Below are 14170 nucleotides of genomic sequence, written 5' to 3' on the forward strand. Positions count from 1 at the left end.
AAGGGTCATCGTATGAAGATGGAGGGAATCTCCAAAGGATTATTAAAAGTACTGAGAGGGTGTTTGGACTGGAATGCTCTTTCCGTGGAGGTTACAGGAGACAAACAGTAACAGAATTCAAGCATGCAGGGCCTTGGATGCAAGAAATGAGTGGCAGAGGATGGGGAACCGTAGGGTCTCTGGCAGCACAATGGTCCGTAGCTACTTACTTACTTCTCTGTTTCTATATATATGTCATTTTTTGCTGGGTTAACGCCTTCTTCTAAAACATGAGACACTCGTGTGGTTTGCACAAATGTTCCTCATACAACCAAGTAGACAGGAGTTTTGCCACTGGGTTATACCTTTCACTGTTTCACCTTCCAGCCTTCTGTACTTACATCTATAGCTTGATTAAATCTTGCTTTTCTAGGTATAGAAATCGTACAAGCCAGTTGCAGAAACTCTCAAATAGCCTGGAGAAATAATTGATGTAGGATTTGATATCACCAGTGGTGCTGATGGATTGCGGTATATTATTGTTGGACTGAAGCACTTCTTGTAGTTGAGGGAAGAGCCTGGTTTGTCCTCTAGTAGAAAGCACCAAGCCAGATGAGTTAATTTTCTGCTTATTCCCCTGGACACATTCAGCAATCTGATTGGTTCCCGCATAAAGATAGCATTTTCCTTACAATTCTAAATATGGGCTTCGTTTGGATTTTTCATTGAGTCATGCATCGACTGGATTGAAGGGCTGATGATTTGCTAGCAATTTCACATTAAGGGGCTCTCGAGGGGAGTCGAACCAAAAACCAGACCAAACTTGTAGGCAATGCCATATAGAATTTACTAGCAGCCGGGTCTGTCTGACAGGCAGCAAGGACAGAAATAAATGGAAGTCCTAGTGGAAATGCAGGCCCTGGTGTAGCTGGGTCTGTCTGGGGACCTAGGAGACCTGATGCTCAGGCAGTGGCCACGCTGGCATGGGTGGCTACTTAGATTATTACGCAGCTCTGTGGTTAGACATGGGAAGGGAGGGGTGCTGGGTGGCAGAGAATACAACTGAGGAGGATAACGGTACTGCCCTGGATAAGAGAGAGATCTTACAAATGGTTATGCTTTATGGGCTGGCAGCTGGGATGTAGAGTTAGCAGATAGGTTGGTCTTTTTTCTCCTCTCATCCACTATGTTACTATAATACTTTTTTGTCCTGAACTGGAACATACCTGCAAAAGAAAAAATTCAAGTTACAGATTCAGAAAAAGGGCACTGATATGGTCCCTTTGCTGGCCCCAGAACCACATCGTGATGAATTGAGCACATCAAATCAATATCTGGGAGGAGATGCATTTGGCGTTTGACAGTGGCAAATAAAATTAGCAGTTCAGATTTACTAAATACTTTGAATTGTACCTTTGCTTTCGTGGATAATCTATTTAAGTGGCTCTGTTATATTAATGATGGGGTTTCATTTTGTATTTGATTTCTTTTCACATCAGGTTGCTGATATCGATGATGCTTTTGCTTGGTCAGGGTGGGGTTCATTCCCAGGTGTCATTCTTATAAATGTTTTCCACTGTTATTGTTCTCTGCCTTGAGTGTTCGTACAGAAAGGCAAATTATAAACTCAAATAATCAGTACATATGGCTGATGCTGCTTTAACCAAGTTAGACCTGTTAACTTTGCCTTTCCTCCCCCATTTAGTAAATGATCATTTTAAAGTGCCTTATATTTAAGCGTTTTCATCTGAAACAGCACTGAACTGGTTAGTTCATGTGTGCCAGTCCTTTATGGGGTTCCGAACTGGAACAACTGCAGTTGCAGCTGAATGTGAACCAAAAAATGTAATGGTTTGACCCTCTGGGATCCTGCCAGCTCTGCTCCAGTCGGTCAGACCCTCTTTGTGTTCTCATAAAATGGTAGCGCCTTTGTCAAACCGTAAGTCCCTGAAGACCGTGAGCCCCTGTACTTTGAAGTCTGGTGCTAGTGCCCAATAGATGTTGGAAGGCGTGCATCCAATGAGACTGGAAGTGTGTGAAGCTGCACGAAAGGCTCGCTTGTCTATATGGAGCTGAAACAGAGAGATTTCCAGAAGAGACGGTAGTGGCATGGAAGCCGATCTCCTGGTGAAGTCCTGATCTCCTGGGAGGAGTACGTAGTGCTGCCTGTAAGAGTGTCTGAGTGAGCAAAGCGAACCTCCCAACACCCACTCTACGATCTATGCTAGATCTTATGGTACTACTGGAGCAGAGGGGACTCGCTGTGGCACCGGCTTCAAAGGGAAGGGTTCTGTTGTGGCCCAGTCAGAAGATCCTTTCCTTGGGTAAGCTGGGGAGAAGCCACACACTTTAAAATAAGAACATAAGGCTTGCCATACTGGATCAGACCAAGGGTCCACCAAACCCAGCATCCTGCTTCCAACAGTGGCCAAGCCCGGCCACAAGTAGCTGGCAGGATCCCAAGGGGTAGATAAATTATATGCCGCATCGGCCGCATTCTACATCTCTTTATGATTCGATCTGTATTGATAATATTCCATTTTCTCTTGATAAACCTATTATGAGTTTGGGTGTGTTACTTGATGCGACATTTTCTTTCAAATCACATATTAGATCTCTCATTAAAACTGGTTTCTTTAAACTTCGGCTTATTGCAGGTCTACGACATTTACTATTTGATCATGATCTTCTCACAATTGTACGAGTGATTATTTTCCCTCATGTAGATTACTGTAATAGTCTTTATATTGGACTTCCCAAGGCGACACTACACCCGATTCAATTACTGTTTAATTCGGCCGCACGGCTTGCTTTCACACAAAACGCTCTGAGCATATTTCTCCCATCCTGTGCAAATTGAATTGGTTACCAGTTACAGGGCGTATTGTTTTCAAAATTGTCATGATTGTTTTCAAGGTTTTAGATTCAGATTCTTCATATTGGTTAAACGCATTGTTGCATATTTACAAACCTGTGAGAAGTTTAAGATCCTCTCAGTTGAATCTTTTGGAAATTCCGTCAGTGCGGCATTTGTTCTTTACTAGAGAGACCTCATTTTCTATTGCTGCACCGGCTCGGTGGAATCTTATTCCTTTTGAACTTCAGTACAATGTAAAAAAATTTAAACATCTCTTGAAAGAGTATTTGCTCCATCGTGCCTTTAATGTATTTTAGTGTGATTTAAGTTGGGATTAATCCTTGATTCTATGTGTGAGATATACTATAAAGGACATAGTATTAATGATTATTTAGTTTACCTTAGGTAAGGTACTGGTTACTATAGTTTCTGTGAAACTAAAGGTTTTTGTATGTTGTGTATGATTGATTACATGTACGTTATTTTTATTATGTATGTTTTTACTGTACATCGCCTAGGTCTGTTGTGTTAGGCGATTAATACATTTTAATAAATGAAATGAAACTCCACCTTAATGGTTAATGGGCTTTTCCTGGAGCTTTACTCTGAGTAACACTATAAAAAAAAAAAAAAAAAAAAAGTTAATTAAAAACATCAGGGCTGATCTTTGCCAGTATCCTGCTCTAGGAAAATACCCCCCACGTGGAATAATGAATGAAAGCACACGTGTAACAGGTTTCCTTGGTGAGCCGCTGGCACACGGCTCCCATTTCCAGAAGATATTTGCTTGTATAAAATGTTGGGAATAGTCGATTGACGTTGACTGGGACTTCAAAGGATATTTCTCTCAGCAGAAAGTCCTTGAAACACAATTGCCAAAGCTCGTTTATTCCGGGCCACTGAGAGGCAAGGACTGCCCACCATCTGCCAATCCTTCCTCTCCCTTCTGTTTGGAAGACCTTTGGCTCGTTTTGATGAGCAAATAATGGGTTCCCCATAAACTTTGCAGCTGAGAGTTGTTGAGTCTGGTATTTTGATGCTGTTGTGCTTTCTTAGCCGGAGACAAAGAGAAGCACCTACGGGTGGGGGCCAGGTCAGCTGCTTTTCATGTTTGGGTTACTTTAATAATTCTGTCATTCACGCTGCTGAAGAATTTGGCTCGGACTAGCGCACGTTTTTGTGCTTTTTATTTCCATTTTTATCTGGGGGGGTGGGGGGGTGTCAGGCCACGTGGTGGTTGGCTCTGGCACTTGCAGTGGAGTTTTGGGCGCTGATTTTGTGCCAGGGAGGGGCACAGTGCGCCGCTGCGGTTTTGCTGCGATGGATCTCGACCGGGGCAGCCTATCTGAGGGTTTTCGCACGCTCCAGGCCCCTCGTAACGCGCCCTCGAGACGGAATTCGGAATCCGCTCTGAGCCTCAGAGGAAAATTTTTTCCCCCCCCCCTTAAAAGTAAAAATGAACTCCTGGGCCGGCCCTTGGAGCTCAGTCTGGCCTTTTCTTGGGTTTGCTATAACTTGTGTTTGATGTTGTGAGAGCGGTGACACTTGCAGCTCCTTTTAAGAGAACTACGTTCTGGTCCAGTCGTATTCATTAGCCCGGAACAAAACTGGAACACTGCAGGTATGCTAGGTTTGAATTTAAGGTGTGATTTTCTTTTCGACTAGAGAGAGAGAACATAGTGCATGACAGCACATAAAGACCAAAAAGGTCCATCCAGTCTGCCCAGCAAGTTTTTTTTTTTTTTTACTTAATTTCTTTTTAGGGTAGTAGCAGCTGCCGCTCCATGAAGGCTACCTGCAAGCAGCGATGTAAAGTGTAGGCGGTATAGAAAAGTTCCCCATTTCTTCATTTCCATCCTCAGTGTTTATCCCACGCCCTCTTGAGTTCCATTACCGTTCTTGTCTTCATCCACCTCTTCCGGGAGGGCGTTCCAGGCATCTGCCACCCTTTCCATGAAGAAATGTTTTCTGGCATTGTTTTTCAGTCTTTCCCTTGGGAGTTTCATATCGTGACCTCTAGTTTTGCAGCTTCCTTTCCAATGGGAAAGGTTTAATTTTTATACAGGAGCTGACTTGATGCATCAACTCAAGATGCTGTTATTTGGAATTTGCTGAGTTGACCACTAGATGCCGCTAATGAGCCATTTCACAGGCATGGACAAAGTGGGGATCACGCTCTGCACCCCTGAGTTACACTGACCATACAGGCAACAAAATTATCCTCTTTCTAGAGAGGACTGGCTTCATGATGCATTTGGCAGATGAAAGTTACACATAGTGGTCTTGATTTGAGTAGAAAAGGTGCCGCTGTGCTGGGAGAGTCTGGCTGTGGCGTGGAAAAGGGACTCATGAATATTGCCAGTGGCCAGGGTGTGACCAGCAGGCTCAGTATGTGTTTTGTTTTGTTTTTTAATTTGGATCATGTAGATCCATATCTGTGCTTATCCTGAGGCCTCCATGAACTCGCAACCAATACAAAATTAGAGCATTGTAGGAAATACTTTAATTAAAGGTAAAGACCAGTGCTCGACTCTGGCCGAGTTTCGCCCATACAATGTGGGCTGCTTCAGGGGGCTATGTATGTATATCTAAGAGCAACGTGAGGAAGAAGATGGAATTAACATTATTTGCATGGTCTTCACATTAACTAGTAGTGCAGCTGCAGACATTAGCTTAGGCACAATAGCTGGGCGCACAGTCTGTAAACCGATTAACATCTCAGCTAATACGCTTCTGGTATGCTGAGATGCCAACTTGTGCATTTGTGCTGTTTTGTACTGTAAATTTTTAAACAAGATTCCTGTGGTGGACAAATACAGTAGTCTTCCTGTTTAGCTGAGATGTTAATCGGTTTCCAGACTGCGCTGAGCTGTTGTGCCTAAGCTGATGTCTGCAGCTGCATCATCTTCCTCACGTTGCTCTTAGATATACATACATAGCCCCCTGAAGCAGCTCACATTGTATGGGCAAAACTCGGCCCGAGTCGGGCACTGGTTTTTACCTTTAATTCAAGTATTTCCTGACGCCGCTCTAATCTTGTTTTGGTTGCATTGCTGCTACATTGGATCGGCTTCCGTGTTGTTTTCCGGGACCATCCCCTCCATGGACTCGCAGCGTTCACTTATGGCTGCCAGAACCTCTAGTCCCTGCGTGCAGTAGGGTAAGACCCGGGACTGGAGATCAGCCCGTCCTGGGGGAGGGAGGGGTAACAAGCTGGTCACTCTGTTGATGGTGTCATTTCTGCCTCTTGTCTACATCTTCCCTTCTCGGAAAGCAAGTTATGCCCTGCTATTAAAAACAAGCCCCACTCCTTTCGTCCTGGCTTCGCTCAGTGTCTATCACTGCTAACAGTCACTCTTGAAGGCAGAGCAGTGGGAAGTTTCTCCCCATTACCTGTATGTGCAGGGGGGGTGGGGCCGAATGCTTAGTACAGATTGGCCTTTGAACTCTAGGCCTGGCTCCACCATTAAGCCTGATAACCTTGGACATTTCGTTTTATCTCTCCGGCACTCAGCCTACCCGAAATGTAACTGACTGACCGGTATAGTTCTCTTTGGCCATCCCGCAGGGGACAGGTTGGCACCCCCTGACTGCCCCCTCTGGCAGAATGCTTTTTCTTTGCCGTGGTGCTCTGCCTTCGAGAATGACCTCCCTGATGCAGCGAAGCAGTAAAAATGCGTCCCTTCCTGCTAAGGGTGCGTTCCTTTCCCTCTCCGGGCAGTACCAGTCTAGGCAGGAAGAGATGTCCCAGACCCGGTGATGAGAGGTAGGGGAGCAGTTCACCAGGTCAGACTGAGCTGAGCCCTGTCATAGGAAAGCCTTGTCAAAGCGCCCCTGGAAATGGGATGCTGGGACTACTGTCGTGCTTTGAGTGCTTGGAGGCCTCGGGAATTTGTGGTTACCCCTGGCCTTCACCGCTAAGTGTGAAGTTTGAGCACTCAGTGAAAAATAAACTTGTAGCTTCTTTCCTGCAGATCACAGCTCGTTACTTTCCCCCCTCCCTCGTTGAACATGGGCATTGCTTATTTTGTGTCAACCCCCCACTCCCACCCCTCAAACACAATGCCCCTTTATGAGGCAGGGTATAAGTGTGAGAAGAGAGTGGGAGGAAGACCTGAATGTTTGCCAGATTGACAGAGGGACCTCTATTCAAGCAGAGGCAGTGCAGCCATACTGGTAACACAGGCTCTTCTGATTTTTGAGACGAAGCTGCCAGGTGAACGAAATGACTGCACGGAACCGCAGCAGAAAGGGGATCTTCTATGCCCTGCAGTCTGTATAGTCAAGCTGTTGATGGGCTGAGTTAAGAGACGCTCCTTGCCTCAGAGGGGGGGATTTCCTGCCAGCGCACTTATAGGTTCTGGTAGGGTGCTGCCTCCCACCCCTCTCCTGGAGGTGCACCTGGCCAGTCAGGTTTTCAGGGTAGCCCACAATGAATATGCATGAGAGAGATTTGCATGCACTGCCTCCATTGTTTGCAAATCTATCGCTTGCATAAGTCATCCTGACAGATGCGTTTTCCAGGAGAGGGGTGGCAAACACAACTGAGCTCTGACCAAGCTGCTCTCCAGAAACTCATTGGGGCCAATGCAATAAAATGCGCGTAAAAAAACAACGTGCGCCCATCATGGACGATTTTTGAACGCGCGCACATCCAGTCTGCCCTGGATGCAGTATTCAAATGAAATAGAAATGAAAAGGGCACCAAAAAAAAAAAGCACGCGTTTGTTCAGAACATGGTGTCCATAGCGCTACCCGTTTTATTGCTTAGGACGTCCGTTATAGCATCGCACGTGTGGACACGGGCATCTGTCAGCTGTGATGCGGGAGCGTTTTATTCTAAATGTAATATTTTAAAATCGACTTCTGCTCCCCCAACGTGACGTCAGGATGTGAGTGATAATCCTGCCTGCGGGGTATATAAATCGCTACTGGGAGGCAAACTGTCCTTTTGTGCTCAGTTCAAATTGGACCTGTGCTCGAATAAGGGAGCCTGACCTGCATCGTTCAGGCTGCGTACCATCCTCAGCAAAGATGGCGGCAAGTTAAATCTAATGGACAGGGTAGTTGAGCACAGGAAGGAGTTACCCAGGGAGGTGGTGGAATCTCTCTCGTCGGAAACTTGTCAAACGGTTTTCTGGGTTGGTTGAGGGACAGGGATCCTGCCTGGAGTCTGGACAAGGTGAGCCTGTCCTATCTTTTCCTATGACTTCTGTGATTCACAGGTACTATAGGCAGTGCAGTGAGGCTTCAACGGTTCACTGTGTGAAGCCAATGAAAAGGAATTGAAGTTACCTATAAAATTCCTGCTCTAGGCCCACACATATATTATAACATGAGCCAGGGCCTAACCTTGCTTTTCTCTTTTCTTTGGAGATCTGGGACCACTTAGAAAATCTAAAGAATTAGCATAATTCATCGCAGTCCTTTTTTTTTTTTTTTTTTTTTCTTTTTGAACAAATCCATGCAGGAAAAAAAATCTCAGGATGTAAAACAAAGCAAAACAACTCTGGTCCTGGAGTGCCATAAACAGGTCTGGTTTTTCAGGAAATCCATAATGAATATGCATGAGATAAATTTGCATACAGTGAAGGCAGCGCATATAAATATACCAGGTACGTCTTCATTGTGGATATCCTGAAAACCAGACCTGTTTGTGGCACTCCGGGACCGGAGTTGCTTACTCCCGATCTAGAAAATCAATGTAGTCACTTTTTTTCTTCCAGAAATCCCACCTGTGAGTCGTGGCGCGCTTTAGACGATTCTCATAATTTACCAGCATTTGTTTGTTAGAAACTCACTGGTTTTGTACTTGTAATCTTTCCGTTAAAGTTTTGAAATACCATCTGCTGATTTTAAACCAAGACACTTTGCTTTGGTATAATCATCCGCCCTGTGACTTCCAGCCCATAATTACTCAGGGCCGCAATCAGATTCATTTCTTTGCCAAAGTGGAAAAGACAGGGCCGACTTAGGGCTGGAGCGAGGCCTGCTGAGGTACTGACATGCAGGTCTCTGCCTAGGCCCTGGGCCTACTGCCAGCCTATCTCCCCCCCCCCCCCCCCCCCATACTGTCCTAGGATTCAGGCCCATGCGTGGCCCCCAGGAGCTTCTGCTCCCCACCCCCCACACACATTTGGGAAAGAGCTGAGGCAGGAAGGAAGTGGGACCTCCTGCTAAACCAGCCTCCCTCCTCCTGCCACCAGTCCGCGATCTTGCGCCGTATTTAGATCTGTGCACTACGACTGCTGAAGTAGCAGCTTTAGCACCTGCCTAAAGACTGCCCCGGACAGCGTCCATCCCTTCTGTCCTCCCACAACGCTTAGATAATACGTTGGCTCCAGCCCAAGAACATCTCAAGTGAAGGAGCTCCCGATTCTGAAAGGACGAGAGGCCAATGCCCTGCTTAGTCCACGCTGTGTCATTAAACCCTCGGGCCATGCCATACACTTACATACAGGCTTGGGAGGAGAGGAGCCTGCTGGATCTCTAGGGCCCAATCTTTCACCTCCAGAAGGTCCTGATTTCACAGAAGGCTCAGGTCTGACGTTCAGTTTATTTTGCTGGTTCCAAACTACTCCCTAGAAGATGAGTGGAAATCAGATTAGAAATACCTCTCATTATCATCTTCATCATAATTATCACCATGATTTGACTGGAGTACAGCAGATGTACGCAGCACTGTACAGAGAGAAATAATGGACAAACCCTGCTCCCTGGGAGCTTTACAATCTAGCCAAGACAGATGGACAAAAAAGGAAATAATTGGCTTACAGTTACAACGGTGAAATCAAGCTTGGAAACAACTAAGCCAGGGTTTACCAACTGCGGTGCCTTCAGACCTGATAAGATGTGCCACCGAGACGTCAGCACCACCTGGGCTCTGCGCTCAGCACCTGAAGCGCTGGCTCTTGAACACACGGGAGCTCCTTTCTGAGAGCCATGTTGAAATCACGAGCCCTGGAGTGCAGTAATTAATGGGCAGCGTGCAGGGCATGGATAGCTGGATCCCGCTTTCTGCAGCTCACACGTTGCACTTCCTCATCTTCCAGCCTCTCTTATCCCCACGCTGAGTGAGATGGGGAGGGCATGCACCGAGCACTGGATGGGAGGAGCTGTGGCAGCCACCTGCAGCAGCCAAGGTAACCAACTGAGCTGGCTACCCCTTCTCCCTTATCCTGCACTGTGTATATAGAGGGAGCTCGGCCATCGTGATGGGTTCATGCATCTCTGCCCTCTCTCTCCCCCTTTTTTTTTTTTTTTAATTTGGAAGAGAGACTGATGGGTCTTTCAGTACTACCCTAGGCTCTTCTTTTGGCCATATGAGTCCTCTGCAGGACTTGGGCTTGAAAAGCCTGGGAAACACTGGGTTAAAGGTAAGATTGACCTTTCAGAAGGCCTCTGGGCCTCATAATATGCAGAGGACATCAAAGTTTAGCAAACGAGAGCAGATTCTACGTAAAGCGGAGTCTTGATTTTAATCATTCTGTCCGTTTTTCTTCAAACAAAATGCCAAGGGATTTACGACAAACACAACCGGAAAAGCACGTCGCAGTCTCAGTCCTAGAAAGAAGTGTGTGTTCCTGTATATTGCAAAATGTTTTAATGCCAAAGTGATTGAAGTAATCCATGAATATGATGGGGGTGGTAAGAGAGTATTTGTGCTCTATGATATCTCTAAATACCCTACAAGATTCTTCTGCTCTCAAGGGATGAGGCTCCTAGCTGTCCCTACCACTAAGGCTGTTTGCCTTTCGGACACATGTTCATGAATCTTCTCTCTAGCTGCCCCCATGCTATGGAATAAGCTGTCATCTGAACTTCAACTTCTGGCCTCTTATTTAACATTTTGTAGGCAAGGGAAGGCTTTTTTGTTGGCACTGGTCTTTTCATCTTGCATCTGTCCCGTCTCTTAATTGATTACTGACTAACGCAACATGTCTTGATGATTTTGTTTTATTGTGTTGATGTATGTGTTTTTATTAGATTGTACTCCACTGAGAACAAGCTTTTCATATCGGCAGATTATAAATATTTTAAAATAACAAGAGTAATGGGCAACATTTTTATCTTCTAAGTGTAAAAAAAATTTGTTTTAAAAAAGCAAACGAAAGCTCCTCTACTCTTTTGCCTTCAGTCCCACATAACCTTCATACTGGTGTCTCTGTAGGGAATTTGTTGCAAGTTCACTCTGTGGGTGTGGTTAAAACACACATCCACTGCTGCGGGATCCACTGCCCCAAAACGCAAATGAAGCCAGTATCCTGCAGGCTCCCCTCCTGACAGGACCTGCTACACAAAGCATTTTACAGCACATTCACACCCTGAGTCAGCACAACTGCAGATTCCAGGATAAAGCAATGTTTTATTACTGATGCTGGATTATGCTCCAGAAAGCACCACAGCAAAGGTTAATGTAGCAAAGACAATAATTACACTAATGTAGTATAAATTATTTTCTTACAATTATTAGGAAGGTAGTTGAAGGTATGGGATTCTCTCTCTATCTGTCCTCCCCTCTCCCTCCCATGCCTCTGTTAATTTATAGCTTTTTCCTCTGCACATCTGGAAGCATGTTGTGAGAAATCGCATGCATTGCCTGGTGCAACTGATGTTCTCCAGTGAGGCCTACTTTCTGAATGCATCTTAAACCATTTAGGCCAAACAATCCCCTAGCCAGAATCCTAGCCAGGAAATGTTGAATTTTATGGCTTGTGTAGGGGTACTAGATTTGGGGAGTAGAGGCACTGAGGTCTGGGAAGTTTCACAACGTATACTTCCAGGTTAATGGTCTTCTTAAGTTCCACTCCTCTTTTAGAGGCTCCTGCTTATCTTTGTATGTTGTGGTTTCCAAACCTAGGCCAACCCTAAAAGCATGACCCAAGGTAGTAGCTAAACCCTAGCCTCCCATCTCTGGTTATTCACAGTATTAACCACTGGGCTAATAGGCTGACCAATCATTCTGATTTGTAATGACTATTCTTAGGGCATGGAGAACATGCCAACACAGTACTGTTTGCTAGGGCAGGGGTCATCCTCAATGCCAATAGTGATATCAGACATTCCTAGAACAATAAGAGCCTCAAGTAGATGGCAGGGGAGGCATGATTTATGATTTTAAAAGCAAGTTATAAAAGAACAGTAGGAATTTTTCTTTTATATTGCTAGAACTGCCTGAAAAATGTTGGCCTGATGCCAGTGCTTTAATGCTGTGCATATGGTTTGTATAAGTAAAACAAGCTCCTCTCTCTTATTCAGATAAGATGTGAGATGTACGACGGTGACAAGCTACTAAACTGGCTTAAAAAAAAAACCAAAACACAACTGGAGCCAGACCACTAGCTGAGCAGAAGATCCAGATTCATTTCCCAGGCCTGGCTTCTGCTGCCCGGGCTAGGGATGCTGTAGAGGTGGCATTCACAGTACCCAGCAAGAGGTGGTGGGGGGGAGGGGTTTAAGAATCTTGGCGTTGCACCACGGTGACACCTAGTGGCTGGAATGAGTATGCACAGGTCCCAGAGAGTCCACATGTGGCTCCTGGCCAAGGGCCGTCCCTGCCTTTTAAAACGAGGGGGCAATGAACACTCACGGTGCCGTCGCTCAACAGCGGCAGGTTCTGATTCAAGCTGGAAGTCCAAAGGAACAGGAGAAAAATCACTGGTCCCAAAGGAAGGGGAAAAAAAAATCCCGCAGTCGTGCATCAACAGAAAATAATTCTGTTAACATCTTTATTAACAAGGTCCTTAATTACTGACAAACGATTTGTGGACCAGTTCTGCAGTTGCTAACCAGTATGTGTTGACAATGTTCCTGCCTTTCTTATTTCAGTAAAAACTCAGAGGTTTGAGAGGACTGGAGCATGTCCCACCCCATCGAAATTTTGATACAGATTTTCGTGAAGGGTTCGATACCTCTCGAGACCCAAGAGCTACCGTCGCAGGAGAGGGCCTCGGAGCGAGGGTCCTTTCTGCTTTTGCCGGTTACAGGGTGGTGGCTAACATACAGCCGACGAGTTAAAACTACGGTACTGTAAAATGTTCTCTCGTTACCAGTGGAAACCATGTCATGTCGACGCAAAAACAATGTCCTATTTTCTACTCTGTTATAATCATCAAAGACTTTGGAAAAAGCACAATGAGATCTGCAGCTCCACGAATTCCATCGCTGACGGTCGTTTGTTAAGAAACCCTTGTTTGTTTTGGAAGTGGAAGGCCTTTTTGTGTTTATGTCCTGACCGTAGCTTGGAGAATATTTGCACTGAAGTAACTTTTTCCAGTGCAATTCCCAAGGTACGCTCGCAAAAGAAGCCGGCCTGACAGCTGGACAGGGCCGTAGGCGTCCAGACTGCACATGACCTCCGGTGTACAGCTTGCTAGTTTCCCAGCAGCTGGACAGATGTTGGGCTTTTACAGAAGGCAGGGTGGTATCTGCCCACACTTCGCAAAAAGCAAGCTATAAATCTGTACCAATAAACTCATCTTTGCTCATTTATAAAGCAGGAAATCGATCTTAGAAACAAATGAATTGAAAACAGACATTACTGAGTAATTTTATACAAATCATGGTTATGAAATGCCGTGAACCAATGAGGACTGATGTTCTATGCTGATTAGAAAATTGGAACATGCTTTCCTACTACATTTTTCAACTTTAAACTATATTAAATTGAAGGAAAAAAAATAATTTTTCTTGTGTTGCGCCTATGTCACATGTCCCAGAAAGGTGACTCCCTGTATTTAAAGCCCTAGTGGCAGTGCCCCAGGGAATGTCGTGCCAGACTGGAGTAGAACTTGTACAGAGTGTGAAGCAGCATGTGAGCAGCTGTGCCGAGAGAAGCTCAGATACAGAGAGCAATGGCTGCCGGGTGAATGCCTAGGTCCTGGGCGAAGCTGTGAGCTCCTGGGAGGAAGAGATGCTGAGTCTGGTGAGCAATGAGAGGATTCTTCTAACACACACACACACACACACACACACACACGTCATGAGAGGGAAGGGGATCCCTAAATCCCAAGAATAGACAACACCTTAAACTCCTGGCACCTTTCCACGAGAGGATAACCTTGTGAAGTATAAAGAGCATTCCCAGGGATCTTTCAGTGGAATTTGTGAACCCCGTGTCCCAGTGCTCAGTACAGCTATGTGAGGACTGTGTACACTGAAACGTGCCTGTGGAGCTGCTTGTAAATAACTTCTTCCTATAAATAAGTCAGACCAGTTTTGGACTTCTAGTGTTGTCTGCCATTATCTCAAATCTTTGACTAAAGAGATCCATGCAGTCGGAGAGAGAGAGGATTTAGTCACCCGTCTGCTTTTAGGGGCTTTCACCTGCAGTTC

At 45.5% G+C, this 14170-nt stretch overlaps 1 protein-coding gene across 7 annotated transcripts in view; it reads right to left on the bottom strand.

Moving 5' to 3' along the window:
• Nucleotides 1–14170, bottom strand: part of COL8A1 (collagen type VIII alpha 1 chain) — a 66918-nt gene that overhangs the window by 23942 nt on the left and 28806 nt on the right. For 2 of the 7 annotated variants that reach the window (XM_029578610.1, XM_029578611.1), the window contains one exon: nt 1087–1205. The exons of 1 other annotated variant lie outside the window; for it this stretch is intronic. Coding sequence is in view for 1 of the 6 variants with exons in the window: in XM_029578614.1 (XP_029434474.1) it covers nt 9295–9417 (123 nt within the window). In the remaining 5 variants the exon portion in view is untranslated. Of the gene's footprint in view, nt 1–1086; nt 1206–9290; nt 9418–14170 lie in introns of all 7 variants that reach the window. 4 more of the 7 variants (XM_029578612.1, XM_029578614.1, XM_029578607.1 and 1 more) reach the window with 3 other exon arrangements.

This window comes from Rhinatrema bivittatum, chromosome 15 (genome assembly GCF_901001135.1).
Source record: "Rhinatrema bivittatum chromosome 15, aRhiBiv1.1, whole genome shotgun sequence".
In the NCBI taxonomy this organism is placed as follows: domain Eukaryota; kingdom Metazoa; phylum Chordata; class Amphibia; order Gymnophiona; family Rhinatrematidae; genus Rhinatrema; species Rhinatrema bivittatum.